Source organism: Lolium rigidum, chromosome 1 (assembly GCF_022539505.1).
Source record: "Lolium rigidum isolate FL_2022 chromosome 1, APGP_CSIRO_Lrig_0.1, whole genome shotgun sequence".
Taxonomy (NCBI): Eukaryota; Viridiplantae; Streptophyta; class Magnoliopsida; order Poales; family Poaceae; genus Lolium; species Lolium rigidum.
In genome coordinates, this window is record NC_061508.1 from 26063642 (window position 1) to 26081098 (window position 17457).

Genomic DNA, 17457 nt, shown 5'->3' on the forward strand with positions numbered 1-17457 from the left:
CGGCCGCTCGGCAGCCGAGGCATCGCCATTAACGTGGCGCAGACTGCCGAAGCGACGCAGCGGCGCCAGTCGCAGGCGCGTTTGAGAAGACGCATCGATGCGGTGGTCGCCGCCGGCGGGCCCGACGAAACGTCCGCCGGATACGAGCGGACACTTTCGGCGTCCGCGCAGTGTCTGCGGAGACGCATCCGAGGCGCATATTTGGGCTAGGTATGCGTCTCCGCGGACGGCCCGGTCACTTTGCGTCGCCCCGCTGGAGAGGGTGCCAGACGCATTTCCGGTCACGGCGGACGAAAACGACCATTTGCGTCGCGCCGCTGGAGATGCCCTTAGCTCATCTCCAACGGGGCGACCCATCCCGCGCCCGCGCGTCCGGATGGGTTGATCCGGACAAAATCCTGGCCCAACGCGGGGACGCACCGCAAAAGCGGACGGCCGCGGCGTCCGGAACGACGCAAACCCTACCCAAATCTGGGCTAGGTTTGCGTGGCCGCGGATGGCACGCGCCGTCCGCTCGCGTCCGGGCGTCCGTCGCCTCGTCTCCTTTGGGCCCACTTGTCGGTGACCCGGGAGGGTATTAAATGGGGACCGGAGAGGATCTGGAACTCCACTCTAGTCCCCACTCCACTCCCGCAGCGAAACCGCCGCCATGGCCCCGAAGCGAGCCAACGACGACGAGGCGAGCATTAGCCACCGTCCTCCGCCGGCGCTGCGGCCATTGGGAGGGAACCGAGGCGGCCTCCACATCGGAGAGGCCGCCCGCGGCGGCGCGGCATTGCCGCAACCGCCGCCGCTGCTGCTCGAGCCCAAGCCCGAGTCCTCCGAGGAGGACCCGGACATCCGCGCCGCGCTGGTCATCTCGACGGCGGAGGAGGAAGCGAACTGGCCGCACCTCCGTGATGGAGGAAGCGGCGCGGCTGGCGGAGGAGGAAGCCGAGCTCTGGGAGCTCTACGCCCAGGCCCGCCAGGCGCGACGGGACGAGGAGGAGGCGGCGCGGTGGGAGGAGGCCAGGCGCCGCGCCGACGAGGAGCGCCGTGAAGAGCAGCGGCGGCGCAGAGGCTAGGCGCCGCGTGGAGGAGCGGCGGCGCCAGGAGGCCAGGCGTCGTGCCTGGCAGGACACGCAGCAGCGCCTCAGGGAGGAGGCACTGCTCCGTGCGCCGCCGCATCGTCGGGTCGCTCCGGACCCCCACTCGGCCTGCGAGGATGCCCTGTGGTCTCCGTGGCCGGAGTCCCCGGCGCGGTCGAGCCACAACAGTGCCTCGCCGCCTGGGGACGTCGTCGACGACGACGACGACGACGCCGACTTTGCCCACAGGGGCTAGGCGGCGCACCGGCGGCCACCGCGCCGCCGACCAAACCCTAATAGAGGGTTTTTCCTTTAAAATTTAAAGCCCATATAGGGGCTTCTTTTGTTAGTTTTTTGCCCAAAATAGGGCTATGTACAAATTTGCCCAAAATAGGGCATATGTTTAATCAAATTTCGTTTAAATTTGCCATTTTTCTTTTGTTTTCGTGTTTCTCCGATTATGCGCTGCGTCCGCGCGTTGGGTGCAGCGCGCGACCCAAACGGACACGCGGACGCGGGCCACTGTCCGCGTGTCCGGGCGGCCACCCAAACGGCCCAAAACAGACGGCCCAACGCGTCCGTTTGGGTCGTCCGGTTGAAGATGCCCTTATGGAGCCAATCCAATCATCAGTTGGACACCATATTAATCCACATAAGCTAAAATTACTTGCTTCGTTGATTTTAGTAGTAACGGATGAGATTAAATGTCAGATCAAAGTTACCTAAACTATGTCACGTTACAAAACACATATACCTTTTCCTGAAAAACTATGTCATGTTACAAAACACATATACCTATTAATCCACATAAGCTAAAATTACTTGCTTCGATGATTTTAGTAGTAACGGATGAGATTAAATGTCAGATCAAAGTTACGTAAACTATGTCACGTTACAAAACACATATACCTTTTCCTGAAAAACTATGTCATGTTACAAAACACATATACCTTTTCCTGAAAAGGTACGGAGTCTCTCGCCTTAACCAGTACCAAGAAGAGTCCGAATGATTTACCTAAAGAAAAGGCCAGCTCTGTCTCTCCAAAAAAAAGGGCAACTCTATCTTCTTTTTCTATCACCGTACCAGATTAGGATCCCACGTATTCATCTAAATTAATTTTGACTACCAGATATGTAATTTATGGTTAAGATTTAGCGAGCTATTGTGTAACTTTTATTTTCAGCCAAAACAACTATCTAGACTTATGTTTACGCGTCAAAGAAAAAATACACGAAGAAGTGCACGTATGATGAGGTACGTAACTGTTTAAACTAACGTGGCAGAAAAAAAGAAAGGTTTGTTTAAACAGATTTTTCCTTTTACGACGTGCGATGCTAGGAGACCCACGCACATGTATATCTGACTGGATGATGCCAAAAATAAATCATGACATCTAAGCACTACAGAAAAAAAAAGGCTATTTATTACGAAAAAGATTAGAATTTAATGAAAAATTAGTACACATATAAAAAGGACACAATTTTGTTAAAAACGTTGCCTGTTTTTGAACATGACAGAATAGATCGAGTCTGGAAGGCATAGCTAGCTAGCTAACTAGCTAATTGGGGACCGGCCGTTATAAAACCTAGCTAGCTAATGGTACGGAGTACCATTGTTCGTAAGTCAAAGCTGATCGTGTTGGCAGTTTTTTGACATGGCCAAATTGATCGAGCCTGAAAGACATAGCTCAGCACGATCAACAATTTTGATTTTGAACTAGATCAGCGTATCATTAAAATGTAGGATTTATTTTCATTAAACATACAAAAAGATATGGGCTACCAGCAAATATAGGAGTCCAGCTGAAAATCGTCCGTGACAATTTAGATAGTTATATGGCTATTACTTCCTATAATTCATAGATACACACATTAGATCTAACAATCATATTTCAAAGCTATTATATTGCCTCTGTTTTTTCATTTCACATTCTGAGTTTATTTAAAGTCAAAAAAATTAAATTTTAATCATATATTTTAGCAAAAATATCTGCATTTACAGCCGTGATATTAGAATTATCACTTTTGAGGTTTGATATTATATACTTTTAGTAGTATTGATATTGATATTTGTTTCTATAGATTTTATCAAATTTTGCAAAGTTTGAGTTTGAATAAAACCAGAACACGAAGCAGGTATATGATAAGAAGAAATATATCAGTTTAACGGCAAGTCGACAATCAAAAGTGAAAAATAAAAAAATATTATGCCCTTAACGGAGGGAGTACAGTTATCGAGTTCAATAAGATTTGGAAGTATATTCCAACTTAACTAAGTGATTGCGCTAAAGTTTAATTAGACATGGTTCAAAGCTAAGCTGATAAATTTGGGGAACCCAAGGGATTGCAAATTGGGATTTTATACGCACCCGCATGGGTGTGTGGGTGTTTCCGCTATCGTCAATTTATTCTTCGAGATTCCCGCTCGGTGTGGTAGATGAAGAAGTAGCGAACTATCTTTCTACTCCTTTTATCTGAATCTCAAACCAACACACACGGTGTCGGAAACACCTACACTCATACGAAGTACAAAAATAATTCCTTTACAAATTTTAAGATGCTAAGCATAGCAAAATTTTGCATTCAGTTCAAGTACATGAAAACAAAGTTTTGCACCCTCGCATTGTTTTTGTATTGTAGGTATTCATATTTGTAAATATACTTTATCAAACATATTCAAATATTTCCCTCGCATTTGCGAGGGCCATTGTGCTAATTTAAATATAATAATAAAATCGCCCGAGCCCGAGCTAAACCAATACAAATCAACGCGAAAAAGATTTTAACCCGCAAATCGCCCGAGCTGAACAGGCCCCTATCTACTGACTCGACGCTCGCTTTCAGTTACAAATATATGGCCTAGTTGCAAACATGTGACATAATGTGCCCCTAGCACACCAACAGTCAACACCTTCAGAACAATAATACTCCTGAATATTCATGGTCAGGACGTAATCCTAGCCGGCCGATGAGAAAAAGACGTTATAGTGCACGTAATAGAGCAATATCCCTTGGTAAAACTGACGAGGGATCACCTCACACAAGCGACTCTGCTGCACAGCATTTTTTTTTTTTTTTTTTGCGAGATGAACTGATGATATTAAAGCCAGGAAATTACAGAAAGGCACAGAACAAAGTGGAAAATTACAAACAAGTCCTTCTGCAAACCAAAGCCGCCGGCGAGGAGCAAGACGTGCCGATGGCGCGCCGCCGCTTCATCTTCCCACACGCCTTGGATCAGAAGATGTCTCCCTGCGGACGGGAAGTCGTCGGACCTCGAACTCCGGAGAGCCTCCGCCCTACTCCATCGGCAACCTTGTCTAGCTTCAACATCAACAGCATCAGGAACTTCACCTGGATCCGCCGCCCGAGATCCAGAGTGGGAGAAGAGGCGCACACGACGGCCGCCGAGGACCGCGAGCGCGCAAGGAAGTCGACCGCTTGACGCCGGAGCTGCAGAGAACGCCGTCGTCGGAGGAGGAAGCAACCGACACCAAAACGCCCACCACCGATGCCACCGCCTCCAAGACGCCGCCGGTAGGCACTCCCTCTAACCCTACACTATGTACATGGCGAGATCCGGGGATTCCCCAGCCTCCCGCTGCCGGAGCAGCCGCCGGAGACGGAACAAAGATATTTGACTCTGAAGCGGAACAAAGATATTCAGAGGAAGAAAAAGATGCGGGGAAGGTATTTTCGCCATGAACTGCGAGACGCTGAGACAAACATGCACTAGTCATGTGATACAGTGCTCTATCACAGATACTTCTAACTAGCAGTACAGTTATTTGTTCTTTTTTTCTCGAAAAGGAGGATAACCTCCGGCAGAACAATTATTCAGTAAGCTAAACACTCGTCACGCTGACCGACGCAGAGACGCGTGCAGGTCGACGACGGCCAGGTTTATCGAGCAGCTGCTAGGAGTAGCTAGCAAGTGCAGCCGGTTACACGAGTATCCTGAGCCGTTTGGCTGACCTGGCAAAGTCCCTGCAAATGATCGATTCACCTCCAGTTGTTAGTCTGAACGACACTGACGACGCGGTGTTGCTCGACAATGGAATTGGCCGCGATCGACTTACTCCCACGGCACGTCCCCGACCAGCAGCCAGTCCCCGTCCCCGTCCTCGTAGGTCACCGCGTATGTGCCGCGACGACCACGGCGGCGGCGGTCGTCCCGGTACTGCAGCTCCGCTCGTGCATCTGCTCGATCGACAAACTGAAGTCAATGATGAATGGATCGATGGAGCATAGGTATCGGTGCTATATATCTACGGCGTTTGCAGATTGATCATTGATGACCTTGGCAAGCGGAGGAGGCCGGGAACATGAGGCGGAGCGTGCGGATGAGCTCGTCGTAGGAGCCGTGGAGGGAGAGGTCCACCTTCCTCCCGATGGGCACCCCTTCCATGCTCACCTTCACGTGGCCACGACGGCGGCGCGCGCTCCTCACCGGCGGCCACCCCACCGCCAGCTTCCTCTTCCCGTTGCACATTTCCCATTCGCGGGCGCCAGCGCCGTGTTCGCCGCCGCCGCCGATGCGGTCGTTAATGTCGTCGTCGTCGCGCAGAGAGAGCGGCAGCGTGGCCTTGGGAGCCTCGAACGGGTCGGCCGACGCCCTCTTCCCGCAGGAGCCCGCCGCTGGGTGCGCGTGGTTCGGGAGCGCGAGCCCCAGCTCCAGCTCCATGGCGCCCACGGCTCCTTAGCAAGACAGCGATCTTTCCGTCTCGGCAACTGAAAACTTGTGCGATGCCTCCTAGATGGTGCGACAGTGATCGATTCTTCTCGTATATATATATACACGCGCACGCGCGGGGCACCGTCCGGGGCCGACAGTTACGTCCGGGGCATGGTGGAACTGGGTACTGGGTAGACAGTGTGGATCACTGGACCTAGACATTGGAGGAGGGAATAACCAAGCGCGGGGCGGAGAGGGGACACGGTGTCGCGGCTCAAGGGGCAGGGCAGCGGCCGGGGCTCTGCCTGCCGCCGCCCGGTGCGGCACTGCTTGCCCTTCCCTGTGCCGCCGCGCTATAGTGGGGGACTGGCGGTGGTGCAGTGTAGTGTGGACCGGGGCCGGTTGCTCTGCTCTGTCTCACAGGAGCGCACCAGCGGGCTCTACAGTTTCCTGGGTTACTAGGTTAGAGCATGTCTAACAGACCCCTAAACCACGTCGGATTTGTATAATTCCGGCGGTATATGGGGTGCGGGCGAAAATGGCCGTCTAGCAGGTCTCCTAAACGGTTCACCCCGTATCTAAAATATACAGCCCCTGGGAATTTTCTCCCTCGCCCCTTACTTGTAGAGGGTGAAGGGGCTTGTAGGGGGTGAAAACTGCACTCTGCACCACCGGACCTCGCCGCGCCGCCGCCAAACAAACTCCACTCCGGCGACCAATTCCAGCCAACGAGCTCTAAATTCTATCAAATCTCTACCAATTTCTTCCAACCCATCAAGATTTCTTTCAAATAATGAAAAAACTAGATGAATTTTGAAGCAAAATACCGCGTTCTCCCACTCGGGGCGGAGCTGGCGGGGACGGGGCGGAACTGGCGCCGGCGCGGGCAGGGTGGGTGCGCCGCGACGGGCGAGGGCCGGGGTGGCCATAGCGGCTCGAGGCGGCACAAGGCGACGGGGGCCATGGCGGCTCGAGGCGGCACAAGGCGACGGGGCCATGGCGGCCCGAGGCGGCACAAGGCGACGCGGGCCATGGCGGCCTGAGGCCCGCGGCCTGAGAAGCGGGGCGAGGCGGCGGGTGGCAGCAGCTCGGGGCCGCATGTCCGGTGGTGCGGGGCGGCAGGTCCGGCGGCGGGGCTGCATCGCGAAGAGATGAAAGAAGAAGCATATTCTTAGAATATGCTCTTTTACAGTTTTCGTATACGGGGACTGCTAGACGGGAAGCGTTTTTGTTCGGTTAAAAGTACTCGCGTTTTATATACAGGGCTCTCTACACGTGTTTTACGGGGCGGAAATTTAGGGGGTCTGTTAGACATGCTCTTAGCACTAGTCGCAACGCGATGCCGGTGAGGTACTCCCTCGGCTCTAAAACAAATATCGCTATCTTTTTAAATACAAATGTATTTAGATGATATAGCGCATCTACACGCATTTCAAATTTAGTTAAAGTTGTGACATTTATTTTAGAACAGAGATAGTACAAGTAGAGGTCAACCACTCCTAGCTCCTCTCCGGTGTTGTTCTAGCCACGGCCATCAAAGGCGCAAGGGCACGGGAGAATTTATAAAGATGACGAATACCTAGGCCCCAACATTAGGGGGTCTACACGTTGTTTCCCAATTAACTTTACATTGTCCGAGTATTCATCGATCACTCATTCAGTTGCCATGTAAAACGACACCGTTGATCGATGATAGCGCACTAATGATGTTGCTGGGAAAGTAGCGCGACTAAAGCAGCCTAATTAGGTACGTAGTACGCGCTATAATCGGCTACGTGACTATACAATCTCTACTACTTAAAAAGACTAAAGTGGTTCTTTATTCTGCCAACCACTCGATACGTCGAAACCTTCGTCGTCCCGCTCGACGCTCTTCCACTCGTCTGCATGCGCCTACATGGGCCAGGCCCACCTATGGAGTAGATGTCGCACTTCTTTCCTCGAGCGGTCGTGCCCCCGGCCCCCTCGCTCTTCTCTTCCTTTGGCCCCCATCCAATCCAACCCTAGCCGCCTCTGCCTCCCCTCACGCGACGCGATCTGGTTCCTCCTCTACCGCGTGACCCCCATCCCATGCGATGGTGGCGGCGCTGCTGGGCCAGCGAGTGGAGGTTCTGTCGGAGAGGTCGGCGCCGCGGCTCACGATGCTGCTGGTGAACTTGACGGTGGAGCGGAGCCTATGGCTGGTGCACGTCGTGCTGGGCGCCAATGCCACCGTGGCCGACCTCGAGCGCGCCGCCCGTCGCCGCCAACATCGCTGAGGGACGCAGGCCGCCGCTCCCCGCCGACGCCAATTCCGTCGATGTGGCCGCACAGTTCGAGCTGCATCTCTCCAAGTATTCCCTCGGCAGTAAGAGAACCTCGTTCGATTTCTGAAACTGTCCACTGTATCAATCGCTGAGGGACACGCAGACCGGCCTACAGCGCGTGCACGAACATGAAGACGACCCCAACGTGGCAGCATCGACGGCGGTTCCACGCGCGCCGGTCGCCGGCAGGGCGCACGGTGAGGTCCCTCGGCGCTGAGATCGAAGGGATCCCAGATCCGAGTAAGATACCGGACGATTTCCAGAATCGAACCGGAGTGGTCCGATTGCCGTCTCTCCGTAAGAAGAGTTCGAGCGCCGGGTCACTAGATCGGGGGCGGAGCCGATGGATCCCAACCAAGGGCGACTTGGAGGCCAATTGCTGGTTGGTTGATCGATTTTCTATCTTCCTCGCGCCGCTGCGCGTACGATCAGTGACAGTGAGGAGAACCAGTGAATGCTTTCATTTGTTGGTGTGTAGCCTCGTCCACTCCTTTCCTGCAGCTAAGGTGAACCTCGTTTTGCGGTTAGGATCTCCAGCAAAGTTGATTTTTCTAGCCTGTATAGGTCGCCGGCGCCGAGTGTTTGGAGTCTGTACAAATTGGCGGCGCTGCTCGAGCTCGCCGCGGTGGATGAGGATGGCAGCATGAAGGAAGCGCTGGAGGGGGCGGGCGAGGATCTGGCCGATCATTCGGCCTCTGCTATGGCCCGAGAAGGTGTTGGATTTGGGGTCTCGCAACTTCTTCTCTGCGCCAGCATATTCTGAATGGATTATCTGTATCTCGCACCGCCGCCTCCACAGTGCTCCCTCTCGCTGAACCTCAAGAGTTAAGAGTGTTCATACATGCTTAGCACTTCAATTTCAGATACATGTCCAGTTCAACTGAAGGTATGCATGTATACTTTCCAGTGACCTCTACCTATCCTGGAAAGATCAAATTGATGATCCTTCTGCTTATTCAGGTCTCAAATACTTAGTGATGGTTTTCTATAAGCATTTTCTTGTTATCTTGTGCCAGCTAGGTTTCATTTTGTTTCAAGTACAAAATGCTCATATTAGTTATAGAGCTTTTATGGTCTTATCAGGAGAGGATCAAAGTGTACAGTTTGTAAAAAAAAAACTGAAGTTCGACCTGCTCTTATATAATTCTTCGCAATGCATTATAAATTGCCACTAGAATCCAGTACACTGGTATTGCGTTGAATGTGTGGTTCTTTAGTTTGACCCTTTTGTATTGCTAATGAATTGTGGTTCTGTTTTAAATGATAAGGCTGGTTTGACACCAGGTGGTGTGGAGGTACCTCGCAGCCTTATCGACAGGGAAATGCTAGACAGGATCAAGAGTATGCCGGAAGAGTTTCAGCCAGCCACCCCCAAGGGGCCTCACCCAAAATGGTGTTACATGTCCCATGTGGAGTGCTGGTCCTGGCCCTTCAAATACCCACTTTAAGGTTGTCATTTCACATGATCTCTTTAGTGGAATGTGAAGTCTGAATGGATTGCATGGATCAGACCTGACCATTTATCCATGTCATGTACTGAGCTCGGACCCTATTATAACTGATGACTTACTGAAGTGGAAACAGACAATGGATTCCTGGGGTGCAAAAATTATTGCTGCAATTGAGGTACACATACAATGCACAATCTTCTTCTAAATTGATGTTTCTTGTGGTTTATATATGGCAACTCTGTGTGATACGATTTTCAGAAGTTTATTCCTCTTACTTTTCTCTAGGTTGTTGCTGAGATGGCTGCGATTTGATTTGGCTTTGTCAAAGGATGCGTTTGCCTCTTTGATGAAGGAGTTAGTATTTTAATTCTCTGCAGTTGTTGTAAAATTTTCTGATATACATGTTCCTAAAGTAATGCATAGTCTCAGCATTTTCAGTACTACAAGTAATACAGGTTAGCCTTGCCATTTTTTCTGGATACTGAATTGATCTACACTCGTGGGTTGATGGAACGATATGCTTGTTCATATTAGTTTTCTAAAGGTCAGAGCTATCGGTATTAATTATGGTATAGTCTTCAATATTTTTTTCTCACTTACAAGTGCTGATTTTCATAATATAGTTGATCTCGTCGTCATATAAATCAAGCTCTAATATACGAGTTCTAATGTAAAGCACCTGTGTGTAAGGGTGTAAAACAAAATAGAAAAAAACATGAAAAGGATACAACTCTCAGTACTTTTGATGTGTTCCGTTTGTACAGTTGGAGTGGCTTACTGGTGGCGAGTGTTTAGCTGGATTGCAGTGACCAAGTAGCTAAAGAGTTAAATCAAAGCCCTATTGAGGGTCTCGTCAATAGTATGTACTCTCAATTCTCATAATATGTTTGATAACCTCATGATAATTGTCAGAATCATGTTTGCTCTAACGAGTTATTTACTTACCTACTCTATCTATATATGTCTAAACAGCTATTCTCACACATTGCTTCTGATGCCACGCTTAAACCATTGGGCCACTTTGGTGAAGCAACCAATGTTCCTAATTATACCAATATATCCAGGGGAGTATGTCGAGCAAGATCTCTCGGTTATTAATCTCTCGGTTATATAAGGTTAGAATTTAAATGCGATGGTTTTAGCTGATACTTGTATCTTCATTATTTCCAATTGCTTGCAGACAGAGGTTGCCTTGGATGATTCTCCAGGCAACCTTCTATATCCATGCTAAGTAATTAAGTATGTCCATTTAGTCAACTTCTTAAGTTATAGTTGATGTTCTCGTGTAGTAAACTGATGTTACTTGTGAAAACCGAATAAATGTTAACGTAGAAACGAAGTGTTTTGAGAGTGACATCGGCCTTGCTATCTTAGGAGTATCAAACATAACGCTATTTTACGGGTTAAAATTGACTCATCACAAACTGAGTAATCACTACTGTCTAAAAAAGAATCTCACGGTAGTGCCTCTCGTATGTCCCTCAGTTAACGATCCTAATCACCGTTAATTAAAGTGGTTTTTTGCTTTCCTATTTAGTATCCTGCTACATTATGTCATCTAAATTAGTTAGTACATATTGGAGACTTATTTTTGTTGATCTAAGTAGTCAGCAGAAAAATTATTTCATGGGGAATTGTACGTTTCGTGCACATTGAATAAATAGCAGCATCCTGCTACATTATGGAAAGACAAGATGAGTTGACATAAGGAACCTTAAATCACTGTGATATGCAGGGAACCTGTACTAGCTATGACCGTGATAGACTATATGTTGGCAGTTGGCTTGGTGGAACCATGGAAGTGGAAGAGTGCAGTGAGTAGAGCTCGGACATACTAGACAGACGGAGTACTGAATGATGTGCTAGCTGATCGATTAACAACTAAAGGCTTGCGGTTTTAAATCTCAATCGGTTCAAGCTTTGCATTAAGGGCATCTTGATTATATAATTGTGTTGATATTTTGCTGCAGCTTTAAGCTGACTAATTATCATTCAGAAAGTGACTAAAATACTTTGTTGAATACTGGAAGAGCCAAACACCAGGTAGTTTTAGCAATACTATAAAAAGAAATGTCTTTTCGAAATGGTGATACTGTATGTCGAACCAAGGCACATCAGACTGGGATTTCAATAATGGTTTAAAAAACAGAGCTACCAATGTACCATGAATTTAGAAGGCAACAACGAACCTCAGTTGAACATGTGCTACAACATAATGAAAAATAAAGGTATTTGGTCCAACCGCCAATTTCAAATCACAGGGTGTAATGCCCAGATGTAAAATTTAAAATAACAGCCACTGAAATACTTATCTTTATCATGTCATCTAAAGTGGGTGGAAATTCAGATGGTTGACGAAAATTACTTGTTGCGGAGCAGATGATGACAAGCTTGAGGAGACCCAGGGTGCCATGGCAGAAACACCCCTATCACGATGCTGATGATGGCGATTTCCAGCCACCGATTCAGCGCCCTCGCTGCGACCGCCCCCGCCGCATCCACCGACTACAGATGCAACGCAACGGAGGTATAAATAACGAAAATCTCAGGCTTAAAAACCAAGGCTGGGACAAAATTGCGTACCTAGATTCATCAGGTGTAACCGCAGTTGTCGAAGAGGTTAACAGCGCGAGCGGGGAGGTAGAGGAATCGCGCGGCGGAGGGTGGCTGCCTTTCGCTTCTGCTTTGCCGCAGCGGCGGGACCTCTTGCCTTCGATTTCCACTGCACCCGGGCAGCCGCCTTGGCCAGTAACGATTTATGTTGATGCATTATATTTGTTTGTCTAAAATAAAGAAATTTAAAAAAGTTAGCTTTTAATGACCAGCTACGGTGAATTTCAAAATTTTAATATTTAACTAATTTTAAAATAATGAAAATAAAAAGGTTGCATTCTAAAAAATGCTCACTCCTAACAAAAATGAATCCTGCATTAGAAGAAAAAAAATTCATGTTGTTCAACAATTTTTTTAAAAGCTCTATTTGCAATAAAGGTTCACCAATTTCAAAAAAATTGTTCATGCATTTCCAGAAATGTACGTGCGTTGAGAAATAAAATTAAAGGACCCGTGACAACGCACGGGCATTTGTACTAGTACGGAAAAAAGGCACCGCCGTGCGACGCGTTGTTGCCGTGCGCCATGCGCACGGTAAAAAAATCTTTGCCGTCCGATGGCACGAAACTGCATGGCAAAAAATGACGGCATGGCAAAGAATGAAGAAAACGCACGGTAAAGACCTCTAGACAATAAAGACCCCTCATGGCCCACGGTAAAGAAAAATGTCGACGCAAAGCCGTATCAAGGCGCACGACAAAGCCGCCGAACACGGCAAAGCACAAAAGGCATCGCCGTGCACTTCCCTTTGGCGTGAGGGAAGAAAAGCAAGCCTTTGCCTAGTGTAAGCGCACGACAAAGCACAAAAGCAAGCGTTTGCCTAGTGTAAGTGCACGGCAAAGATGTAAAAACTGGATTTCTTCTCAGCTCAAAAGGCGTTGCGTGGTATAGTTACCAACAAATGAACACTTAACCTAGTGGCAAGGTTGCACGCTTTCCCAACTCTGCGTCCTATGTTCGAATCTCAGACTAGCCAGTTTGGAGCATTATTTTAGATTAAACATGTTTGGCACACGGCAAAGAAGCGACATTTGCCGTGCGGCGCCGTGCAACCTTTGCCCACGGCAAAGTCTTGTTTTCCTGTAGTGATAGGGCCATGTGTGTGTCATCAGCGCGGGGTGTAGCATCACATCATATCAGGAGCTAGCTTTCTACGAAGAATTAGGAACACCCAAATGCATGCACAACAAAAAAAATCTGCTCTGATCTCAAAAAAAAAAAAAAAATCTGCTCTCTATTCCAAAATAACTTTCTCAATTATATGTAGACTACACGAAAATGGCAAAATATCCAAATAGCGCTATAATGATTGGTTGTGTACCGTTCACGGTAATAGGAAATCTCATTTTCACATTTACCTCGTATAGGTCACACATGGTTATTTTTTTATGCCAAAATCTGCACAAATAAGTACCAACATTGGATATGCTGCATATGCATGCGTGCATTTTTTTAATTTTTTCTGAAACTTTGAAATAACATTTTTTGAAAAAAATTCATTATAGGTGCACGTGCACCTGGGTTCATATCCTCCACATCCAATATCTAGATGCATTTTCATTATAGATACATTCATATATAGAAAAAATTGAATACATTATTTTGAAACCGAGGGTTTAACTGCACACTTCTGCTAGCCGTGCCAATCAGGATCAGGTTCTTAACTCCCGCAGGATTGACTTCCTGGTGCTATCCAGCTGCATTTTGTTGGTCCATTGAACCCTGCGTGCAAAGGAGGCCGGTACGCAGCATCAAGTCGAGACCACCGACTCGCCGGAGAAAAGAAGTCTAGACCATCGTGGGAATCGACGGGCACCCAGACAGACAATTGGTAGGGATTGCCCAAGTACAACGAATGCATCATCGATCAATCTTGAAAAGACACCCGTGTGTCCTGTTCGGGGAAAGAGCGCACTCACCAGTCACGGCCGGCATCTACGAGACCAGACCAAACGTGTCCTTGTGGTTAAAGTTGGAAGCATTTGAGCCCGTGCATTGCACCGAGCCTGTCGATCGAGAGCCAAGATTCGACCACCAAACGTGCGGATAAATTGAACCAAAATCGGCCGGCCGGCACTGACTGATCTTGGTGTTAGTTTAATTAACGGAGCCAGCCAGCCGCACGAAAGATTCGACGCTCTGCATGTATAGTTTTCAAGGGTGTCAAGTGGGATCCTACTTTTGTCCCACTTGTAGTATAATTTGAATTTTTTAGTATAAATTTTGACATCAAAACTTGAACTGCATAGTATAAAATGACATCCCACCGGGATTCCACCTTGACACCCTAATAGTTTCAGCTACAGCGCTGCAGGTTTGCTATATCGTCAATCCATTATTTTTCTCCTTTTTACCGCAGCTCCCAGCACTCCTCAATAAAGTCATTCTCTATTTTACAAATTAGTTAACAGTAAGATGGAACTAGCTAGGAGCCAACACAGCCATTTGACACTTGTGGCCGTCCAATTACATTGCTGGACGTCCCAGATGCGTGTTCGCGTCGCTGCGTTTTTCTCATTGCACCTGCATCGGGCCTACCCGAAGTAAATGGGCCGCTTCTCCACAAATGGATCTAGGTGTTCTCTCGTTCATCGGATCCGAAACAGCCCAATTCTTGCTGTATGGAGGCCGGCCCATGTGATTCTCCCCCAGTCCGACGAACAAGGCCATAGCAGTGTTGACGGGCATAGCGTATGCGACGCTGTGGGGCGCCGCCGCCCGAACATATCGATCCGATCGGGCGTGGGCATGTGCCGCATGTTTGAGGGAGGTGATGCGTCTCCGGTGGAGGTAGTCAAGTATCTTTGCCGGCGGTAGATTGGAGTTACCCCACCGGTGTGCTTTGATGGTGGGGTTAAACCACCGGTGCTAAGAGGCCACTAATGGCAATCGAAACGCTCCACCCGTAGGTGTTCTGCAGTGCAGTTCAGTTACAATCCCACCCCACTCATCTTCCTCGTGCCTACATATGTCGCTTCCATCGAACTGCCTCTTCATGCTCCATACTCTAACAATACAGCTTCTGGCAGCCATGCTTCTTGATTAGGTCATCGATCTATCTTCTACCTCAGTGTCGATTGTCCCTCGCTCTTACTTCCCCTCTTCCCCATTCTTTCTTGACCGGATTCAGGATTCCATTTTAACTTGCTTCTCAATTTTCCCCCATTCATCTTGTACTGCTGGGGCTAACTTACAATCGACACAAATTATTTCAGGTACTGCAGGTGTTATGATTGGAGACTGGTTGTGCTCGCTTGGTTTACAAGATCCTAATGCTCACGAGGGGGAGTTGTTGTGGTTAACGGTCAGGTAATCTCATCTTACTTGTGTGCCTATTATCTGTTGAATTCATGCTACTGTCGGTGTGTACAGTGGATATATCATACTGCAGCTGACTGTTTTTGTTGCTATATGGAGCAGGTTATTAGGGAGTAGAGAAAAATCCACGCCTGTTTGCTGGGCGATGATGCCACCGGAGCCTGCATCCACAAGCGCATGACCGTGCTTCTGCATTATCTTAACCCTGATCGTGCACCCGTGCCTTCCCCAGGCGCCAGCGTAGGGCAGTTCAAACCAGGCACAGAAACGCGTCTCTTGTCCATACTATTGTGTGCCAGTTTGATCAACGCGATGTCTCGTATTTGATTTCTAACTATGTAATTAATTGACCCTATCTTAGTTCTATTCTACTGGAATCCAAATGTGTAGATGCTACAGAATTCCAACCTAGGAGGCGACCGTGATACTTGGTGACGAAATAGGACAAAGTGGGAGGCGACAATACAAATTGACGTTGCAATGTTGAAGGCAAGTACTTTTTTACAAGAATTTTTACACTTGAGTGTTTTAACTAACAGATTACCCATCTTGACACTCTGTTTTTTTTGTTTAGTCATGTAGGTTCGAGGAGGCTTCAAAGAGGTATACAAAATATATAAGCAAGCAATATCATTAGCATGTTGTTGTTGGGCTCGAAAAACATTGTCGCTCCCTAACGGATATTAATTTTAGGAAATTCCTCTTATATTAGTCTTATAAATAAACATGTGCACATATCCATTTTTAGGTGGGTTAGAAACTCCTTTAAAAGGTGTTTCAGCTTAATGGTGGTCAGGTTATAAGGCGAAATCAATATCTTGTACTTGCTCACTTTTTTGTAGTTTACTATTTGGATTATATGCCTCATTCTGTTCCTTTGGTGAAATTACACTTAGATTAAACTATCTATGTCAACCTTACAGGATCACAGATGTGCTATTTTTAGTTGGACAGGTTGTGCTAAGTACACCAAATTAAAAAAGATGCATATTGTTCTAATTAAATTGGTTGTATGTTTTCTTCTAAAGTAGTGAATGCTATTTTGAGAATAGTAAGTTGGGAGGGCATTCCTAATTCTATAGACAAAGAAGATTGACCTTCTGAAGTGACAAATATCATACAGGACCGTACACCCAAATTCAAAACGAGTAACACTACATCTAGAGACTAACTTTTACGGAAACTGGCTTAAGGACTCATGTGAAATCATGTCTTGCGTTCAAAACCCTAAAGTCACGGGAGGAATAGACAATTAAACCAACCGTAGGATTTTTCCATAAGATCAATCCACGAGTATAGCTTTTCTAATTCAAAACAAAGCAAGGTCGAACATGTCCAGGGTCAAATAGACGGGCGCAGCAACGCGTGCCTTCCATGATCTAGTTACCTATATAATCTCTCCTTCCCTCTGGACTCTGAACGATCTGTGTAGTTCTTGCTCTTATCATTGTTTTTTTTTCTTTTGCTCGATCCTGCCTCGAGCCCGCAACGCCTCTTCCATGAAGGACGAACCTCCTCTACATCAACCATACTTTCCATATTTTCGAAGGGCCTCATAAACATGCGCAAGAGTTAGTTCTTCACATCTTAATACTCGGGAATTTGCAAAGGATAGCATGCATCGAGCATAAAAGTAGAAGACCCAACATGCGAATAAGCATATATAGCGGTTGTAACCTGGGTGATCCCTACCGTGAGGGGGCAGAGCCCCCCCCCCCCCCTCCTCTCCACCTCACTCCGTAGCACCCTCACAGTCCTCGCTCCACTTGCCATAAGTTAGACTTTATGTGAATATGGATACCAATTTAACAAAGGATAAGTATATGATGAAAACCACCTTTCGGTGAAAATATACAAACTATTACCATGGGTCATTGGATGGTTAACGGATGAAGCGGGTCAGGATGTGGAACTCCCGATTAGAAACTTAACCCTGTTTTGTACTTTTCAACAGTACCATCGGGCACAAAATGTTGGCGGGCAAAAAAACAAGGTGCCTAGAACGTGCAAGAAGTGTAAGCAAGTTG

General features: G+C 47.7%; 1 protein-coding gene and 1 pseudogene across 1 annotated transcript; one reads left to right on the plus strand and one right to left on the minus strand.

Moving 5' to 3' along the window:
- Positions 1–5011: 5011 nt before the first annotated feature.
- On the minus strand, positions 5012–5751 carry LOC124669949 (auxin-responsive protein IAA20-like). The gene is made up of 3 exons (XM_047206484.1): positions 5360–5751; positions 5147–5209; positions 5012–5054 (listed from the first exon to the last, which is right to left on the minus strand). The coding sequence occupies exons 1-3, from the start codon at positions 5749–5751 to the stop codon at positions 5012–5014; spliced, it is 498 nt and encodes a 165-aa protein (XP_047062440.1).
- A 2024-nt stretch (positions 5752–7775) lies between these two features.
- Positions 7776–9496, plus strand: LOC124705801 (annotated as a pseudogene).
- The last annotated feature ends 7961 nt before the right edge of the window (positions 9497–17457 follow it).